The sequence below is a fragment of the Oncorhynchus tshawytscha genome, linkage group LG22 (genome assembly GCF_018296145.1).
Source record: "Oncorhynchus tshawytscha isolate Ot180627B linkage group LG22, Otsh_v2.0, whole genome shotgun sequence".
In the NCBI taxonomy this organism is placed as follows: domain Eukaryota; kingdom Metazoa; phylum Chordata; class Actinopteri; order Salmoniformes; family Salmonidae; genus Oncorhynchus; species Oncorhynchus tshawytscha.
Window position 1 is genome coordinate 41,468,984 of NC_056450.1, and position 21,015 is coordinate 41,489,998.

A 21,015-nucleotide genomic window follows, 5' to 3' on the forward strand; every position below is an offset into this window, starting at 1 on the left:
CAGAGAGAGTGAGGTCATAGCAGTGAGACTGTCAGGGAGGGAAGCAGAGAGAGTGAGGTCATAGCAGTGAGACTGAGAGGGAGGGAAGCAGAGAGAGTGAGGTCATAGCAGTGAGACTGTCAGGGAGGGAAGCAGAGAGAGTGAGGTCATAGCAGTGAGACTGAGAGGGAGGGAAGCAGAGAGAGTGATGTCATAGCAGTGAGACTGAGAGGGAGGGAAGCAGAGAGAGTGAGGTCATAGCAGTGAGACTGAGAGGGAGGGAAGCAGAGAGAGTGAGGTCATAGCAGTGAGACTGAGAGGGAGGGAAGCAGAGAGAGTGAGGTCATAGCAGTGAGACTGAGAGGGAGGGAAGCAGAGAGAGTGATGTGATAGCAGTGAGACTGAGAGGGAGGGAAGCAGAGAGAGTGATGTCATAGCAGTGAGACTGAGAGGGAGGGAAGCAGAGAGAGTGATGTCATAGCAGTGAGACTGAGAGGGAGGGAAGTAGAGAGAGTGAGGTCATAGCAGTGAGACTGAGAGGGAGGGAAGCAGAGAGAGTGATGTCATAGCAGTGAGACTGAGAGGGAGGGAAGCAGAGAGAGTGAGGTCATAGCAGTGAGACTGTCAGGGAGGGAAGCAGAGAGAGTGAGGTCATAGCAGTGAGACTGAGAGGGAGGGAAGCAGAGAGAGTGAGGTCATAGCAGTGAGACTGAGAGGGAGGGAAGCAGAGAGAGTGAGGTCATAGCAGACGTGGTGATATAAGGTAAGCCCTTTCCTTGTCGGACGATAATCCACCAGAACACTCATCTCCTGCAGAAGGAAGCAGCCAGCATGCTAGAAGGCCTTATATAATACCAAGCTTATGTTGTCACGATCGTGTTCTGAGAGCTTTCAGCTAGTCTCATGTAGCTAGCTCTCTGTACAAAAAATATTTCATATTTTAGTACATCATTGTAAAAACAATAGTTCACTGGCTTCTACAGATCTGTTTTAGTGTGGAAATATATATATTTTTTGGTGTGAAATATATTTGACATTTTACGCAGTGTAAACCAGTCAAACAAAACAAACATCATATTCCCAAGCGTATGCCGCGATGACAGTTAGTGACATTTATGTCTGGTAAAAGAACAAGAGATCATGGGATATATGGCTAGGCAGGTTGGTGGAGCTATTTAAACCCTCTGTCAAATCTGTCTGTTTGATACTAATTCACCACATGAGGCCCCTCACAACCACAGGACTGAACAGAGACACACTCCTCCCCTCATCTAGCCGCTTCACTGTGTGAACTGTTTCTCCTCTGTTTATGTTGGACTCTGGTGTGATGCAGATGGACTCCATTTACTACTCATGCAAGCTAGTAGTAGCAAGGCAGAGTAAAAACAATTTATTTAACTAGGCAAGTCGGTTAAGAACAAATTCTTATTTACAATGACGGCCTACACCAGCCCAAACCCGGACGACGCTGGTCCAATTGTGCGCCGCCCTATGGGACTCCCAAATCACGGCCGGTTGTGATACAGTCTGGATTCGAACCAGGGTGTCTGTAGTGAAGCCTCTAGCACGGAGATGCATTGCCTTTAGACCACTGCGTCAAAGATGAAGAGAAAGACAGGAAACAAAGGTTTTATTAACATATTATTTCCCTGTGGTTCCAGAACATTCTATTCAACAGCCAATCCCTTTTGAAGAATTTCCTGTTTTCCACTCATCTACTCCTGTTAGTTTCCTTTTCAAATCTCTGCAATTTAGTTTGTGGACTTTTATTCCTGGATAATATAATGATGTGTGACTTACTGTAAGTGATTTAGGGCCACAGCAACCTTTTTTCTGTGTGTTGGTTTGTGGTTGTCGTGGGTTGGGTTGTCGAGCTGCTGGGGGGGGGGGGGGGCGGAGGGCTGCTGAGGGGGGGAAGAGAACGGTCATTAATCACAGAACAGACAACACACTCAGGCTGCTCTAGTACTCGCCGCTTGATACATCTGATCTACACAGTTCAATTAGATTTCACATCAGGACGTCTCGCAAGATTACTTTACCTGCACCCTCACCCCCAGCCAGATCCCTGCCCTCACCAGCTGGCCCGGCTAGAGAGAGAGGGGCAGACACTGTTTGCTGAAAAGGTAGCAACACTGACGGAGAGGACCAAATCAATCAATAGGCTTTAACACCGTGGAGGGCTGTTCAGACCTTTAACACTGTGGAGGGCTGTTCAGACCTTTAACACTGTGGAGGGCTGTTCAGACCTTTAACACTGTGGAGGGCTGTTCAGACCTTTAACACTGTGGAGGGCTGTTTAGACCTTTAACACCGTGGAGGGCTGTTCAGACTCTTAACACCGTGGAGAGCTGTTCAGACTCTTAACACCATGGAGGGCTGTTCAGACTCTTAACACCATGGAGGGCTGTTCAGACTGGAGGGCTGTTTTTAGCTGTGGGAAAAAGATCTTTACCCTGGAGGGCTGGGTTGTGATAATTACAGAGGGCTGTTCAGACTCTTTTGTAAATGGTCTCTAACCAGAGCAGTCTTTACACCATGTGGCCAGACAGCCTACACCTCAGTAAAGAACACTGGAGGGCTGTTAACTCTTTACACCATGGAGGACAGCCTTTACCTCAGTAAAGAACACTTTACACCATGGAGGGCTTAATGTGGCCAGACAGCCTCAGACTCCCTCAGTAAACTCTTTACAGCAGTAGTTAATGCTGGCCAGACAGCCTTTACCCTCAGTAAAGAGCAGTAGACTCTTTACATGTGGCCAGACAGACCTACACTGTGGAGGGCTCAGTAAAGAACACATGGAGGGCTGTTAATACACTGGAGGTGAGGGCTGTTCAGACTCTTTACACCATGGAGGCTGTTCAGCCTCATGGAGGGCCTCAGTAAAGAACACTGTTCAGACTCTTTAAGGGCTGTTCAGTGGCCAGACAGCCTCTTTACCTGTGGAGGGCTGTTCAGACTCTTTACACCAGTAAAGAACACTAGTTAATGTGGCCAGACAGCCTCCCTCAGTAAAGAGCACTAGTTAATGTGGCCAGACAGCCTCCCTCAGTAAAGAGCAGTAGTTAATGTGGCCAGACAGCCTCCCTCAGTAAAGAACACTAGTTAATGTGGCCAGACAGCCTCCCTCAGTAAAGAACACTAGTTAATGTGGCCAGACAGCCTCCCTCAGTAAAGAACACTAGTTAATGTGGCCAGACAGCCTCCCTCAGTAAAGAGCAGTAGTTAATGTGGCCAGACAGCCTCCCTCAGTAAAGAACACTAGTTAATGTGGCCAGACAGCCTCCCTCAGTAAAGAGCACTAGTTAATGTGGCCAGACAGCCTCCCTCAGTAAAGAGCAGTAGTTAATGTGGCCAGACAGCCTCCCTCAGTAAAGAACACTAGTTAATGTGGCCAGACAGCCTCCCTCAGTAAAGAACACTAGTTAATGTGGCCAGACAGCCTCCCTCAGTAAAGAACACTAGTTAATGTGGCCAGACAGCCTCCCTCAGTAAAGAGCAGTAGTTAATGTGGCCAGACAGCCTCCCTCAGTAAAGAACACTAGTTAATGTGGCCAGACAGCCTCCCCAGTAAAGAACACAGTTAAAAGAGCAGTAGTTAATGTGGCCAGACAGCCTCCCTCAGTAAAGAACACTAGTTAATGTGGCCAGACAGCCTCCCTCAGCAAAGAGCAGTAGTTAATGTGGCCAGACAGCCTCCCTCAGTAAAGAACACTAGTTAATGTGGCCAGACAGCCTCCCTCAGCAAAGAGCAGTAGTTAATGTGGCCAGACAGCCTCCCTCAGCAAAGAGCAGCAAAGAGCCTCCCTTTACTGAGGGAGGCTGTCTGGCCACATTAACTAGTGTTCTTTACTGGCCAGACAGCCTACCTCTGCAAAGAGCACTAGTTAATGTGGCCAGACAGCCTCCCTCAGCAAAGAGCAGTAGTTAATGTGGCCAGACAGCCTCCATCAGTAAAGAGCACTAGTTAATGTGGCCAGACAGCCTCCCTCAGCAAAGAGCAGTAGTTAATGTGGCCAGACAGCCTCCCTCAGCAAAGAGCAGTAGTTAATGTGGCCAGACAGCCTCCCTCAGTAAAGAGCATGGTCTCAGTGGCCTGGAGTCATGGTCTCAGTGGTCATGGTCTCAGTGGCCTGGAGGCATGGTCTCAGTGGTCATGGTCTCAGTGGCCTGGAGTCATGGTCTCAGTGGTCATGGTCTCAGTGGCCTGGAGGCATGGTCTCAGTGGTCATGGTCTCAGTGGCCTGGAGTCATGGTCTCAGTGGCCTGGAGTCATGGTCTCAGTGGCCTGGAGTCATGGTCTCAGTGGTTCTGAGTCAGTGGTCTCAGTGGTTCTGCTGTCAGTGGTTCTGCTGTCAGTGGTCCTGCTGTCAGTGGTCCTGCTGTCAGTGGTCCTGCTGTCAGGGGTCCTGCTGTCAGTGGTCCTGCTGTCAGGGGTCCTGCTGTCAGGGGTCCTGCTGTCAGTGGTTCTGCTCTCATCCTCCCTCTCCCATGTCTACCTTGCAGGGTGAGTTGATAACCTTCTACTACTACTGGAAGAAGACTCCTGAGGCGGCGTCGTCCAGGGCCCACCGTAGACACCGTCGCCAGCCTGTGTTCCGACGCATCAAGACACGCACCGCCTCCACCCCCGTCAACATCCCGTCTAGACCCCCCTCTTCAGAGTTCTGTAAGTAGGACACCAACCCTCCACCCCCATCAACATCCCATCTAGACCCCCTCCTCAGAGTTCTGTAAGTAGTACACCAACTCTCAAACCCCCGTCTAGACCCCCTCCCTCAGAGTTCTGTAATGTAAGTGGAACAAGAAATACACTTTATTGTGGAATATATCTATATATATTTTCAGAGTTCTGTACTACTGTGTTGGAGGGATCAAACTCTTTAATTAATACATTGTTATTTAAAATGTTAAGTGACAGCATTGTATTTTTGTATTCTTTCCTAACGGTACTTGTCTGCAGTGGCTGTAAGTTTTTGTACACCAACTCTCCACCCCTTGTCTAGACTCGTGTTTTTCCTCAGAGTTCTGTTCTCCTCCAGTGGACCTGAGTTCCAGCCAGTGAGATGTTTAGACCCCCTGGCCTAACAGAGTTCTGTTCTCCTCCAGTGGACACCAGTTCAGCCAGTGAGATGTTTAGCCCGGTCCTCCTCAGAGTTCTGTTCTCCTCCAGTGGACCTGAGTTCAGCCAGTGAGATGTCCAGCTCGGTCCTGTCTAGACAACGTGGGTTCTGTTCCTCAGAGTTCTGAGTTCAGCCAGTGAGATCTCCACCCCGGTCCTAGTTGGCCCCTCCTAACAGAGTTCTGTTCTCCTCCAGTGGACCTCAGTTCAGCCAGTGAGATGTCCACGGTCCCCATCTAGACCCTCCTCCAGTCAGAGTTCTGCCAGTGAGATGTTTACACCCTGTTCCACAACGTGGGTTCTGTTCTCCTCCAGTGGACCTCAGAGTTCAGTGAGATGTTTAGTACGGTCCTGTTGGCGCTCAAACAACGTGGGTTCTGTTCTCCTCCAGTGGACCTGAGTTCAGCCCAGAGTTCTGTAATGTGGCGTGGAACAAGAAATTCTGTTATTGTGGAATAAGTTCAGCCAGTGAGATGTATAGCGGTATTTTCCAAGTGTTCCAGTTTTGTACTACTGTGTTGGAGGGATCAAACTTTTAATTAATACATTGTTATTTAAAATGTTAATGTGACAGCATTGTATTTTTAGTTATTCTTTCCTAACGGTACTTGTTGCAGGAAACTCGTGTTTTTATTTAGAAGGTGTGTTCTGTTCTCCTCCAGTGGACCTCAGTTCAGCCAGTGAGATGTTTAGCTCGGTCCTGTTGGCGCTTGGTAACAACGTGGGTTCTGTTCTCCTCCAGTGGACCTGAGTTCAGCCAGTGAGATGTTTAGCTCGGTCCTGTTGGCGCTTGGTAACAACGTGGGTTCTGTTCTCCTCCAGTGGACCTGAGTTCAGCCAGTGAGATGTTTAGCTCGGTCCTGTTGGCGCTTGGTAACAACGTGGGTTCTGTTCTCCTCCAGTGGACCTGAGTTCAGCCAGTGAGATGTTTAGCTCGGTCCTGTTGGCGCTTGGTAACAACGTGGGTTCTGTTCTCCTCCAGTGGACCTGAGTTCAGCCAGTGAGATGTTTAGCTCGGTCCTGTTGGCGCTTGGTAACAACGTGTGTGTTCTGTTCTCCTCCAGTGGACCTGAGTTCAGCCAATGAAGATGACCTGGACAGTGAAGACAGTGAGCAGGAGCTGAAGGGTTACGCCTGCCGACACTGTTTCACCACCAGTAAGTACCATCATCTCTGTGTTACACACACACACACACCATCACCATCACCATCACCGCGACCTGGTGTGACAGTCCTCATGGTTTGTGATCAGTTTAAATCCCACCTCAAAACTGAGACGGGCCGTGGGCTGTATGAGTCCTCTGTCTCTCTGTCTAGCTGTGTGTATGAGTCCTATGTCTCTCTGTCTAGCTGTGTGTATGAGTCCTCTGTCTCTCTGTCTAGCTGTGTGTATGAGTCCTCTGTCTCCCTGTCTAGCTGTGTGTATGAGTCCTCTGTCTCCCTGTCTAGCTGTGTGTATGAGTCCTCTGTCACCCTGTCTAGCTGTGTGTATGAGTCCTCTGTCTCCCTGTCTAGCTGTGTGTATGAGTCCTCTGGCACCCTGTCTAGCTGTGTGAGTCCTCTGTCACCCTGCCTAGCTGTGTGTATGAGTCCTCTGTCTCCCTGTCTAGCTGTGTGTATGAGTCCTCTGTCACCCTGTCTAGCTGTGTGTATGAGTCCTCTGTCACCCTGTCTAGCTGTGTGTATGAGTCATCTGTCACCCTGTCTAGCTGTGTGTATGAGTCCTCTGTCACCCTGCCTAGCTGTGTGAGTCCTCTGTCTCCCTGTCTTGCTGTGTGTGAGTCCTCTGTCACCCTGTCTAGCTGTGTGTATGAGTCCTCTGTCTAGCTGTGTGTATGAGTCCTCTGTCTCCCTGTCTAGCTGTGTGTATGAGTCCTCTGTCTCCCTGTCTAGCTGTGTATGAGTCCTCTGTCACCCTGTCTAGCTGTGTGTATGAGTCCTCTGTCTCCCTGTCTAGCTGTGTGTATGAGTCCTCTGGCACCCTGTCTAGCTGTGTGAGTCCTCTGTCACCCTGTCTAGCAGTGTGTATGAGTCCTCTGTCTCCCTGTCTAGCAGTGTGTATGAGTCATCTGGCTCCCTGTCTAGCTGTGTGTATGAGTCCTCTGTCTCCCTCTCTGCTGTGTGTATGAGTCCTCTGTCACCCTGTCTAGCTGTGTGTATGAGTCCTCTGTCTCCCTGTCTAGCAGTGTATGAGTCCTCTGTCTCCCTCTCTGCTGTGTGTATAAGTCCTCTGGCACCCTGTCTAGCTGTGTGAGTCCTCTGTCACCCTGTCTAGCTGTGTGTATGAGTCCTCTGTCTCCCTGTCTAGCAGTGTGTATGAGTCATCTGGCTCCCTCTCTGCTGTGTGTATGAGTCCTCTGTCACCCTGTCTAGCTGTGTGTATGAGTCCTCTGTCTCCCTGTCTAGCAGTGTATGAGTCCTCTGTCTCCCTCTCTGCTGTGTGTATGAGTCCTCTGTCACCCTGTCTAGCTGTGTGTATGAGTCCTCTGTCTCCCTGTCTAGCAGTGTATGAGTCCTCTGTCTCCCTGTGTGTAGTGATGTATGAGTCCTCTGTCTCCCTGTCTAGCTGTAATGTATGAGTCCTCTGTCACCCTGTGTAGCTGTAGTAATGTATGAGTCCTCTGTCTAGCAGTGTGTATGAGTCCTGTCTCTGCTGTGTGTATGAGTCCTCTGTCACCCTGTCTAGCTGTGTGAGTCCTCTGTCACCCTGCCTAGCAGTGTGTATGAGTCCTCTGTCTCCCTGTCTGCTGTGTGTATGAGTCCTCTGTCACCCTGTCTAGCTGTGTGTATGAGTCCTCTGTCTAGCTGTGCAGTGTATGAGTCCTCTGTCTCCCTCTCTGCTGTGTATGAGTCCTCTGTCACCCTGTCTAGCTGTGTGTATGAGTCCTCTGTCTCCCTGTCTAGCAGTGTATGAGTCCTCTGTCACCCTGTCTAGTGATGTATGAGTCCTCTGTCACCCTGTCTAGCTGTGTGTATGAGTCCTCTGTCTCCCTGTGTAGCAGTGTGTATGAGTCATCTGTCTCCCTGTCTAGCTGTGTGTATGAGTCCTCTGTCTCCCTCTCTGCTGTGTGTATGAGTCCTCTGTCACCCTGTCTAGCTGTGTGTATGAGTCCTCTGTCTCCCTGTCTAGCAGTGTATGAGTCCTCTGTCTCCCTCTCTGCTGTGTGTATGAGTCCTCTGTCACCCTGTCTAGCTGTGTGAGTCCTCTGTCACCCTGTCTAGCAGTGTATGAGTCCTCTGTCTCCCTGTCTGCAGTGATGTATGAGTCATCTGGCTCCCTCTGTGTGTGTGTATGAGTCCTCTGTCACCCTGTGTGTAGTGTGTATGAGTCCTCTGTCTCCCTGTCTAGCAGTGTGTATGAGTCATCTGTCTCCCTCTCTGCTGTGTGTATGAGTCCTCTGTCACCCTGTCTAGCTGTGTGTATGAGTCCTCTGTCTCCCTGTCTAGCAGTGTATGAGTCCTCTGTCTCCCTCTGCTGTGTGTATGAGTCCTCTGTCACCCTGTGTAGCTGTTGTATGAGTCCTCTGTCACCCTGTCTAGCTGTGATGTATGAGTCCTCTGTCTCCCTGTCTAGCAGTGTATGAGTCCTCTGTCTCCCTGTGTGTAGTGATGTATGAGTCATCTGTCTCCTGTGTGTAGTGATGTATGAGTCCTCTGTCTCCCTGTGTGTAGTGATGTATGAGTCCTCTGTCTCCTGTGTGCAGTGATGTATGAGTCCTCTGTCTCCCTGTGTGTAGTGATGTATGAGTCCTCTGTCTCCCTGTGTGTAGTGATGTATGAGTCCTCTGTCTCCTGTGTGTAGTGATGTATGAGTCCTCTGTCTCCCTGTGTGTAGTGATGTATGAGTCCTCTGTCTCCTGTGTGTAGTGATGTATGAGTCCTCTGTCTCCCTGTGTGTAGTGATGTATGAGTCCTCTGTCTCCTGTGTGTAGTGATGTATGAGTCCTCTGTCTCCTGTGTGTAGTGATGTATGAGTCCTCTGTCTCCCTGTGTGTAGTGATGTATGAGTCCTCTGTCTCCCTGTGTGTAGTGATGTATGAGTCCTCTGTCTCCCTGTGTGTAGTGATGTATGAGTCCTCTGTCTCCCTGTGTGTAGTGATGTATGAGTCCTCTGTCTCCCTGTGTGTAGTGATGTATGAGTCCTCTGCCTCCGTGTGTGTAGTGATGTATGAGTCCTCTGTCTCCGTGTGTAGTGATGTATGAGTCCTCTGTCTCCCTGTGTGTAGTGATGTATGAGTCCTCTGTCTCCCTGTGTGTAGTGATGTATGAGTCCTCTGACTCCCTGTGTATAGTGATGTATGAGTCCTCTGTCTCCCTGTGTATAGTGATGTATGAGTCCTCTGTCTCCCTGTGTGTAGTAATGTATGAGTCCTCTGTCTCCCTGTGTGTAGTGATGTATGAGTCCTCTGTCTCCCTGTGTATAGTGATGTATGAGTCCTCTGTCTCTGCCGTCTCTCTCAGCCTCTAAGGACTGGCACCACGGGGGCAGAGAGAACATCTTGTTGTGTACAGACTGTCGTATCCACTTTAAGAAGTACGGCGAGCTGCCCCCCATCGAGAAGCCCGTGGACCCACCTCCGTTTATGTTCAAACCCGTCAAAGAGGATGAGGATGGACTCAGCGGCAAGCATAGCATGAAGACCCGACGCAACAGAGGATCGGTACGACTCCCTCCCTCTCTATTGCTTTCTCTCTGTCGTTCTTCTGTATCTCTTCTCTCGCTTTCTCTTTCCCTCTGTCTGTGCTCTTTCTTCTCTCTCTCTTTCCCTCTGTCTGTGCTCTTTCTTCTCTCTCTCTCTCTTTCCCTCTGTCTGTCTCTCTTTCCCTCTGTCTGTGCTCTTTCTTCTCTCTTTCCCTCTGTCTGTGCTCTTTCTTCTCTCTTTCCCTCTGTCTGTGCTCTTTCTTCTCTCTTTCCCTCTCTGTGCTCTTTCTTCTCTCTTTCCCTCTGTCTGTGCTCTTTCTTCTCTCTTTCCCTCTGTCTGTGCTCTTTCTTCTCTCTCTCTTTCCCTCTGTCTGTGCTCTTTCTTCTCTCTCTCTTTCCCTCTGTCTGTACTCTTTCTTCTCTCTCTCTCTCTTTCCCTCTGTCTGTGCTCTTTCTTCTCTCTTTCCCTCTGTCTGTACTCTTTCTTCTCTCTCTCTTTCCCTCTGTCTGTGCTCTTTCTTCTCTCGCTTTCTCATTTTTCTTTCTCTATAATTACGTTTCCATCCACAGGTTTTGTGCGAGTAAAGTCATACTGTATACAAAACAATCACCACAGCTGTGATGGAAACAGGAAGTCTCGGTACAATTTTATAAATGCAGACAGATCATTTGTTAGTTCGACATGATGGGATATTTTTGCGTCGGTAAAATAAATGATGTGAGAAATGTCTTTATGCGCCAATATTGATATAATAACCATCATATCGAAGTCAACTTGGAGTCACGCGATGACCAATAACGCGTAGTCTTCTCACTACGACTCGTCTTGAAACTATACAGTAGAGGTCAATTAGAGGTCGACCGATTATGATATTTCGATGCCGATTATTGGAGAAACAAAAATAAACAATGCCTATTTTTATATATGTGTATATATAATAATAATGACGATTACAACAATACTGAATTAACAATGAACACTTTTATTTTAACTTCGTATAATACATAAATAAAATCTTATTTAGTCTCAAGTAAATAATGAAACATGTTCAATTTGGTTTAAATAATGCAAAAACAAAGTGTTAAAGAAGAAAGTAAAAGTGCAATATGTGCTATGTAAGAAAGCTAACGTTTCAGTTCCTTGCTCAGAACATGAGAACATATGAAAGCTGGTGGTTCCTTTTAACATGAGTCTTCAATATTCCCAGTTAAAAGTTTTAGGTTGTAGTTATTATAGGACTATTTCCCTCTATACCATTTGTATTTCATTAACCTTTGACTATTGGATGTTCTTAAAGGCACTTTAGTATTGTCAGCTTAATCTCAGGAGTTGATAGGCTTGAAGTCATAAACAGAGCTGTGCTTCAAACATTGCTAAGAGCTGCTGGCAAACGCAGGAAAGTGTTGTTTGAATGAATGCTAACGAGCCTGCTGCCTCCTACCACCGCTCAGACAGGCTGCTCTATCAAATATCAAATCATAAACTTAATGATAATAAATACACAGAAATACGAGCCTTAGGTCATTAATATGGTCAAATCCGGAAACTATCATTTAAAAAACAAAACGTTTATTCTTTCAGTGAAATACTGAACCGTTCCGTATTTTACCTAACGGGTGGCATCCATCAGTCTAAATATTGCTGTTACATTGTACAACCTTCAATGTTATGTCATAATTATGTACAATTCTGGCAAATGAATTAGGGTCTTTGTTAGGAAGAAATGGTCTTCACACAGTGCGCAACGAGCCAGGCGGCCCAAACTGCTGCATATACCCTGACTCTGCTGCATAGAACGCAAGAGAAGTGACACAATTTCCCTAGTTAAAATAAATTAATGTTAGCAGGCAATATTAACTAAATATGCAGGTTTAAAAAAATATATGCTTGTGTATTGATTTTAAGAAAGGCATTGATGTTCATGATTAGGTACACATTGGTGTAACGACAGTGCTTTTTTTTCGCGAATGCGCTGGTTAAATCACCCGTTTGGCGAAGTAGGCTGTGATTCGATGATAAATTAACAGGCACCGCATCGATTATATGCAACGCAGGACAAGCTAGTTAAACTAGTAATATCATCAACCATGTGTAGTTCACTAGTGATTTATGTTAAGATTGATTGTTTTTTATAAGATACGTTTAATGCTAGCTAGCACCTTACCTTGGCTCCTTGCTGCACTCACATAACAGGTAGTCAGCCTGCCACGCAGGCTCCTCGTGGAGTGCGATGTAATCGGCCATAATCGGTGTCCAAAAATGCAGATTACCTATTGTTATGGAAACGTGAAATCGTCCCTAATTAATCGGTCGATCCCTCTAGTATACAGTTTATTAGTCTACAGATTAAATAAGTTCTGATGATCTTCACAGGGGTGAGAAAGTGCAGTGATGTTGATGCTCCTTTCTAATAAATATCAAGGGTCTTATTCTAGTGATAATCGTGGTGATCGATGATTGACTGACCCCCAAAAATATTTTCACTCTCTCTTATCCATAATAATGTCATCGTGTAGACTAGCCTACTCGTACTGTATCTGAGAGCTGGTTGGCTAGAGCGCAGGCACCAAGACCAATGTAGACACATTTGCTATTTTAAACTCAACCATTTTTTGTGACAAAACTATCGGTAGAGTTGAAAATGCGATAAAAACACATTGCAGTTCTAGATTATGTTTTTATTCTGTAAATTAAAAACTGAGAGAGAAAAGGTACATTGTTAATTTGGTGGAAACAAACCTTGCTTCTCGCATGTCTTCAGATGTCGACGCTCCGTAGTGGCCGTAAGAAGCAGACAGCCAGCCCTGATGGACGAGTGTCTCCAACCAATGAGGACCTCCGGTCTAGTGGCCGTACCTCCCCCTCTGCAGCCTCCACAGACAGCACTGACAGCAAGACAGACCCCATGAAGAAACCCAGCAAGGTAGAGTACACACACACACACAGAGACACACACACACACACACACACACACACACACAGAATCTGGGTTTACAGACACACACAGACACACACACACACAGAAGCTGGGTTTACAGACACACACACAGACGCTGTGTTTACACTCACGGGGCAGGATCACTCACAGGACAGGATCACTCACAGGACAGGATCACTCACAGGGCAGGATCACTCATGGGGCAGGATCACTCACAGGGCAGGATCACTCATGGGGCAGGATCACTCATGGGGCAGGATCATGAGTGTTTAGGTCCTTAGCCATTCCCTCTCATTAGACTCTGTAGCAGGTGAATCTGTATGAAAGTCTGATTGGAAATGACAGTAATAGTATGATATTATTGATTGATTGATTGTCTTCAGAAGATCAAGGAGGAGTCTCCTATGAAGTGTGCCAAACGCCAACGAGAGAAAGGAGGAGCCTCAGACACCGAGGACACGGACAACAGGACAATCGCAAAAAAGTCCAAGACCCAGGTGACTTAGCTACTACGTGTCATACCAGAGAGTTTCTGTTGGGTAGCTAGCTAGATGTGTTGTGGGTTGAGGAATAGTGTCTGGGGGGGCTGTATCCACAAAGTAGTCCTGATCTAGGATCAGTTTTTTCTTTAAAATCATAATGAATAAGAACTGGAGGAGAACTGATCCTAGGTCTGTTATTATAGTGCAAATACCAAGCCTTATTCTTCTCTTCGTGTATATTCACATTTTTTCCTCGGTTGTTAATAATGAGATGTGTAAACCACAACCATTCACGTCCTCCACTTCTGTCTTTCCGTTCCCTGTTCCACAGGAGCTGGGTCGGTCCGACTCGCCGTCAGAATGCGAGGGAGAGAGCTCCGATGGGCACAGCGTCAACGAGGAGTGTAGCAGTGACGCTAAAGACATCGACCAGGATAACCGCAGCTCCTCGCCCTCCATCCCCAGCCCCCGAGACGGGGAGAGTGACTCGGACTCCTCCGCCCAGCAGCAGCTGCTCCTACTGCAGAGGAGGGAGAGAGAGAGAGATAGGGAGGGACAGTCGCAGCACCCTCCGGTTATCCAGTCCTGTCAGCCAGGGACCTCCGGTGGTCGCTCCACCACCCCGCCATTACCTCCCACGTCCTCCACAGCCCCCTCACTGGTCCCCCAGGTGTCCTCTCCCTCCGCACCCCCCACTTTCCTTCCACTGCCGCTACCGCCTCCCATGCCCCAACAGGCCGGCCCCCTCTCTCTCAACCAATCAGGGGTGTCCATCCACCCCCAGAGGCGGCCCTCTCCCTCGCCTCATTCTCCGCTGCAGGGGATGTCTCAGGCTCCACCCCCAGGACCTCAGGCTCCACCCCCAGGACCCCAGTCGCTACCTAGCGCGCTCCACGGCCCACAGCCCCACCCATCATCCATTCCCCACCCACTTCAGGTTGGCCCCTCCCACCTGCCCCACCCCCACTCCTTCCCCCAGTCTCAGGTCCCGCCCTCCCCACTGCCTCTCGGCCAATTGCAGCAGCCGCCCCACAGGGTCCACACGCCTCCCAGCCAATCGTTGTCCCAGGGTGTATCGTCCAATCAACTGCCCCGTGAGCAGCTCATACCCCATGCCCCCTCCATGTCTATGCCCCACATCAAGCCCCCTCCCACCACCCCCATCCCCCACATGCCCAACCGCGACCCCCAGTCTCACAAACACGGCCCTCCACATCTATCGGCGCCCCCTTCCCCCAGATGCCCTCCAACCTGCCCCCTCCGCCCGCCCTCAAACCCCTCTCCTCCCTGTCCACCCACCACCCTCCCCCAGCCCACCCTCCTCCCCTCCAGCTCATGCCTCAGGGCCCTGGCCAGCAGCTCCAGCCCCCACCAGCCCAGCCCCTGTCCTCACCCAGTCCCAGAATCTCCCCCTTTCAGAGAGAGAGAGAGGCAACCAGCACCCCCTCCTCTACCTCTCTCCGGACCATCGCAATCCTCCCACCCCAACACACCCCAACAGCCCCCGTTCCCTCCTCACCCCTTCAACCCTGTCCTGCCCCCTCCTCCGCTGGCTGCCCTCCCTCGTCCTCGTCTCTACCACCAGGCCTCCAGCCTCCCTCCTCCTTCTCCATGCCCATCACCGCCCCCGTCGGCTCCATCTGCACAGGTCCTGCCGTCCCACCTGTACACATCAAGGAGGAACCTCTTGACGAATCAGAGGAGCCCGAGAGCCCTCCGCCCCCTCCTCGGAGCCCCTCCCCCGAGCCTACAATCGTCAACACGCCCAGCCATGCCAGCCAATCAGCACGGTATGCCCTGACACACACACACACTGTCAAAACACACACACTGTCAGAACACACACACTGTCAAAACACACACACACACTGTCAAAAAACACACACACACACACTGTCAAAAAACACACACACACACACACTGTCAGAACACACACACACACTGTCAGAACACACACACACACTGTCAGAACACACACACACACATTGTCAAAACACACACACACACACTCTGTCAAAACACACACACTGTCAAAACACACACACACACTCTGTCAAAACACACACACTCTGTCAAAAAGTTTTTTCACAAAGAATATTAATGATTCATGAATACAAGTCATATAAGAACTGTGATGTTAGCAAGCTGCTCAGGGTCAAACTGATTTTACCACGGGCCGCATTTGGTCTTCACTGAGGACCGGAGGGCAGCCCACGTGCCGGATGTTTGACACCCCTGATTTTGTGTGTATTTCCATGAAGTACTGTTGGCTAAACTGTACAGCCTTACTATACAGAGCCTTCAGAAAGTATTCAGACCCCTTGACTTATCCACATGTTATGTTACATTAAAATAAATAAAATTGATTAAATTATTCCCCTAAAATCAACACACAATAATGACAAAGCAAAAACCGGGTTTTTACATTTTTTGGAAATGTATTAAAAATAGAATAGACACTTTGCTACGGACATTTCAAGTCTCAAAGGGTTGATCATTTTTTTCAACTTGATTGGAGTCCACCTGGGGTAAATTCAATTGATTGGACATGATTTGGGAAGGCACACACCTGTCTATATAAGGTCCCACAGTTGACAGTGCATGTCAGAGCAAAAACCAAGCCATGAGGTTGAGGGAATTGTCCGTAGAGCTTCGAGACAGGATTGTGTCGAGGCACAGATCTGGGGAAGGGTACCAAAACAATTATGCAGTATTGAAGGTCCCGAAGAAAACAGGGGCCTCCATCATTCTTAAATCAATGAATTTTGGAAACACCAAGACTCTTCCAAGAGCTGGTTGCCTGGCAAAACTAAGCAATTGGGGGAGAAGGACCTTGGTCAGGGAGGTGACCAAGAACCGGATGGTCACTCTGACAGAGCTCCGGAGTTCCTCTGTGGAGATGGGAGAAACTTCCAGAAGGACAACCATCTCTGCAGCATTCAACCAATCGGGCCTTTATGGTAGAGTGGCCAGAAGGAATCAACTCCTTAGTAAAAAGCACATGACAGCTTGCTTGGAGTTTGCCAAAAGGCACCTAAAGGACTCTCAAACCATGAGCAGCTGCAGGGACTGGGAGACTAGTCAGGATCAAGGGAAAGATGAACAGAGAGATCCTTGATGAAAACCTGCTTCACAGCGCTCAGGTCCTCAGACTGGGCCGAAGGTTCACCTTCCAACAGGACAACGACCCTCAGCACACAGCCAAGACAATGTCTTTGAGTGGCCCAGCCAGAACCTGGACTTGAACCCTATCGAACATCTCTGGAGAGACCTGAAAATAGCTGTGCAGCGACACTCCCCATCCAATCTGACAGAGCTTGAGAGGATCTGCGGAAACTCCCCAAATAGAGGTGTGCCAAGCTTGTAGCGTCATACCCAAGAAGACTCGAGGCTGTAATCGCTGCCAAAGGTGCTTCAACAAAGTACTGAGTAAAGGGTCTGAATACGGATGTAAATGTGATATTTCAGTTTATTTTTAATACATTTGCAGTATTTCTTAACCTGTTTTCACTTTGTGGTTATGGGGTATTGTGTGTAGAATAAGAAAACAATTACAGCAATTTTAGAACTAAGGCTGTAATGTAACAAAATGTGGAAAAAGTCGGGGTCTGAATGCTTTCCGAATGCGGTGTACATTGTATATATCCATGAAGTACTGTCAGCCAAACTGTACATATTTACTGTATATTAATGTGTATTTCCATGTTTTCCATTGTTTGTCAATAGGTTCTACAAGCACCTGGACCGTGGGTACAACACGTGTGCTAGAACAGACTTCTACTTTACTCCTCTGGCTGCTTCTAAACTGGCCAAGAAGAGAGAAGAGGCGCTGGAGCGGGTCAAGAGGGAGGCCGAGCAGAAAGCCCGGGAGGAGAAGGAGAGGGAGAGGGAGAAGGAACGAGAGAGGGAACGGGAAAGAGAGAAGGAACAGGAGAGAGCTGCGGTGAGTGTTTGGTGTAAATTTGTCTTCATGTCCAACATCAACAGTTGTGAAATTTGAGAGTTTCTATGTTTTTTTGTTTTTTTTAAAGATGGAGGATGATACGTTTTTCCAATGACATCAATCAATTAGTGGACAATGCCTCCTCATTGGTTAAAATCACGATGCACGAACACTTATCTTCCTCACTAGAAAACATAGAAACACCTTTTTTTCACAACTGTTGTTGCCGTGGTGCTGGATTTGAAATTTCCCTTTAACTTTACATTCTGTTCTAAAACATCCTTTATGAGTATTTGTCTAACTGCTCACTTATAACCTATTATAACCTCCTTACAACCTGTTATAACCTCCTTACAACCTGTTATAACCTCCTTACAACCTGTTATAACCTCCTTACAACCTGTTATAACCTCCTTACAACCTGTTATAACCTCCTTACAACCTGTTATAATCTCCTTACAACCTGTTATAACCTCCTTACAACCTGTTACAACCTGTTATAACCTCCTTATAACCTAATACAACCTCCTTCTAACCTATTACAACCTCATTATAACCTGTTATAACCTCCTTATAACCTGTTACAACCTCCTTATAACCTATTACAACCTTAACCTATTACAACCTCCTTACAACCTGTTATAACCTCCTTACAACCTTTTATAACCTCTTTATAACCTGTTACAACCTATTATAACCTCCTTATAACCTGTTACAACCTGTTATAACCTCCTTATGACCTGTTATAACCTCTAAAACCTATAACCTTTTATTACCACCTTATAACCTGTTACAACCTGTTATAACCTCTAAAACCTATAACCTTTTATTGCCACCTTAAACCTGTTATAACCTCCTTAACCTCTAGCGTCGAGCAATCCCGTATCCGGGAGCGTAATTATAGCCTCAAGCTCATTACCATAACGCAACGTTAACTATTCATGAAAATCGCAAATTAAATGAAATAAATATATTGGCTCACAAGCTTAGCCTTTTGTTAACAACACTGTCATCTCAGATTTTCAAAATATGCTTTTCAACCATAGCTACACATGCATTTGTGTAAGAGTATTGATAGCTAGCATAGCATTAAGCCTAGCATTCAGCAGGCAACATTTTCACAAAAACAAGAAAAGCATTCAAATAAAATCATTTACCTTTGAAGAACTTTGGATGTTTTCAATGAGGAGACTCTCAGTTAGATAGCAAATGTTCAGTTTTTCCAAAAAGATTATTTGTGTAGGAGAAAAAGCTCCGTTTTGTTCATCACGTTTGGCTAAGAAAAACCCCCGAAAATTCAGTCATTACAACGCCAAACTTTTTTCCAAATGAACTCCATAATATCGACAGAAACATGGCAAACGTTGTTTAGAATCAATCCTCAAGTTGTTTTTCACATATCTATTCGATGATAAATCATTCATGGCAGTTGGGTTTCTCCTCTGAAGCATACTGGAAAATACACGCAGCTGGAGATTATGCAATAATTGCAACGGAGGACACCAAGCGAGCACCTGGTAAATGTAGTCTCTTATGGTCAATCTTCCAATGATATGCCTACAAATACGTCACAATGCTGCAGACACCTTGGGGAAATGACAGAAAGTGTAGGCTCATTCCTGGCGCATTCACAGCCATATAAGGAGACATTGGAACACAGCGCCTTCAAAATCTGGGCCATTTCCTGTTTGAAATTTCATCTTGGTTTCGCCTGTAGCATGAGTTCTGTGGCACTCACAGACAATATCTTTGCAGTTTTGGAAACGTCAGAGTGTTTTCTTTCCAAAGCTGTCAATTATATGCATAGTTGAGCATCTTTACGTGACTTTTTGTTTTATCTTGTTTAAAACGGGACCGTTTTTTATCCATAAATTAAAAGAGCGCCCCCTATATCCAAGAAGTTAAACCTATAATAACATCCTTATAATGTTTATAACCTTTTACAACCTCCTTATAACCTCAAACCTCTTATAACCTTTTCCAACCTATTATAACCTATTATAAGCTCCTTATAACATGTTACAACCTTCTTAAAAGGTTATAATAGGTTATAATGTGGTTATAAAAGGTTGGAAATGTTTTTAGGTTATAATAGTTTGTAAGGAGTTATAACCTGATAGTGTTTACAACCTATTATAACCTGTTACAACCACCTTACATCCTATATCTTTCTTACAACTTGTTATACCCTCTTTATAATGTTTTGTAACCTCTGCACGTATCTCTCTCTGTTCCAGAAAGCCTCCAGTTCGTGTCATGACGGTCGTATGGGTGACCCCCAAATGGGTGGCTCCGCCCACATGCGGCCTCCCTTCGACGGCCCCCCTACCTCCATCGCCGCGGTGCCCCCCTACATCGGGCCCGACACGCCCGCCCTTCGCACCCTCAGCGAGTACGCCCGCCCCCACGTCATGTCCCCGACCAATAGGAACCACCCCTTCTTCGTCTCCCTCAACCCCAACGACCCCCTGATGGCCTATCACATGCCTGGCCTCTACAACGCCGACCCGGGCATGCGGGAGCGCGAGCTGCGAGAGCGGGAGATGAGGGAGAGAGAGATGAGGGAGAGGGAGCTGAGAGAGAGGATGAAGCCTGGGTTCGAACACAAACCCCCGGAGCTAGAAGGCATGCACCCCTCGGCGAACCCCATGGAGCACTTCGCCCGACACGGGGCCATCTCCTTACCATCCATGGCGGGACCGCACCCCTTCGCCTCCTTCCACCCAGGTCTCAACCCCTTGGAGAGGGAGCGTTTGGCGTTGGCCGCGGGACCCCAGCTCAGACCAGACATGAGCTACCCGGAGCGGCTGGCGGCGGAGAGGCTGCACGCCGAGAGGATGGCGGCAGTGGCCAACGACCCGATCGCCAGGCTTCAGATGTTCAACATCACGCCTCATCACCACCAGCACTCCCACATCCACTCACACCTGCACCTTCATCAGCAGGACTCCCTGCACCAAGGTCACGCTATTCCCATCAAACAATACTCTAATACACTGGATACAAGTCTTCTAATCCAATCAAACGGCTGTAGCATGCAGTGACCAATCATAATCTGTTCTAAACGGATTTACCCGGAACATGTTTATGATGACATTTAGAATAATTGATCATTCTGATGTATTGTGATGTATGTTTAAGTGTACACTGACCATGTGATTGTTTTGACTCTGTGCAGGCGGTGGTGAATGTCTTGTGTGCCCTCCAGGTTCAGGGGGGCACCCCCTCGTAGACCCCCTGGCAGGAGGCCCCCACCTCGCCCGCTTCCCTTACCCGCACGGCTCAATCCCCAACTCCCTCCTGGGACAGAACCCACATGAACATGAGATGCTGCGACACCCCGTCTTCGGTAAGAACGTCAACCAACAACATGTCAATATCAGACACTGCCGAGCCGTACTGAGCTGAGCAGAGCCGTACTGAGCCGAGCTGGGCCGAGCCGTTCTGAGCCGAGCCGTACTGAGCCGAGCCTGTACTGAGCCGAGCAGAGCTGTACTGAGCCGAGCCAAGCTATGCCGAGCCGTACTGGGCCGAGCTGTGCCGAGCCGTACTGGGCCGAGCCGTACTGAGCCGAGCCAAGCTGTACTGAGCCGAGCCAAGCTGTACTGAGCCGAGCCGTACTGAGCCGAGCCAAGCCGTACTGAGCCGAGCCAAGCCGTACTGAGCCGAGCCAAGCTGTGCCGAGCCGAGCTGTGCCGAGCCGAGCTATGTCGTGCCGTACTGGGCCGAGCCGTACTGAGCCGAGCCGTACTGAGCCGAGCCAAGCCGTGCTGAGCCGAGCCAAGCTGTGCCGAGCCGTACTGAGCCGAGCCAAGCCGTACTGAGCCGAGCCAAGCTGTGCCGAGCCGTGCTGGGCCGAGCCGTTCTGAGCCGAGCCGCCAAGCTGTGCCGAGCCAAGCTGGGCC

At 48.2% G+C, this 21,015-nt stretch overlaps 1 protein-coding gene across 1 annotated transcript in view; it reads left to right on the plus strand.

The window, feature by feature from the left end:
• The window catches only part of LOC112221367 (arginine-glutamic acid dipeptide repeats protein), a 277,707-nt gene that overhangs the window by 254,060 nt on the left and 2,632 nt on the right, over positions 1–21,015 (plus strand). The window contains 10 exon segments of the mRNA XM_042304282.1: positions 4,489–4,651; positions 6,169–6,261; positions 9,566–9,765; positions 12,509–12,670; positions 13,069–13,182; positions 13,499–14,402; positions 14,405–14,957; positions 16,894–17,110; positions 19,348–20,071; positions 20,289–20,459. Coding sequence (XP_042160216.1) covers positions 4,489–4,651; positions 6,169–6,261; positions 9,566–9,765; positions 12,509–12,670; positions 13,069–13,182; positions 13,499–14,402; positions 14,405–14,957; positions 16,894–17,110; positions 19,348–20,071; positions 20,289–20,459 — 3,301 coding nt within the window.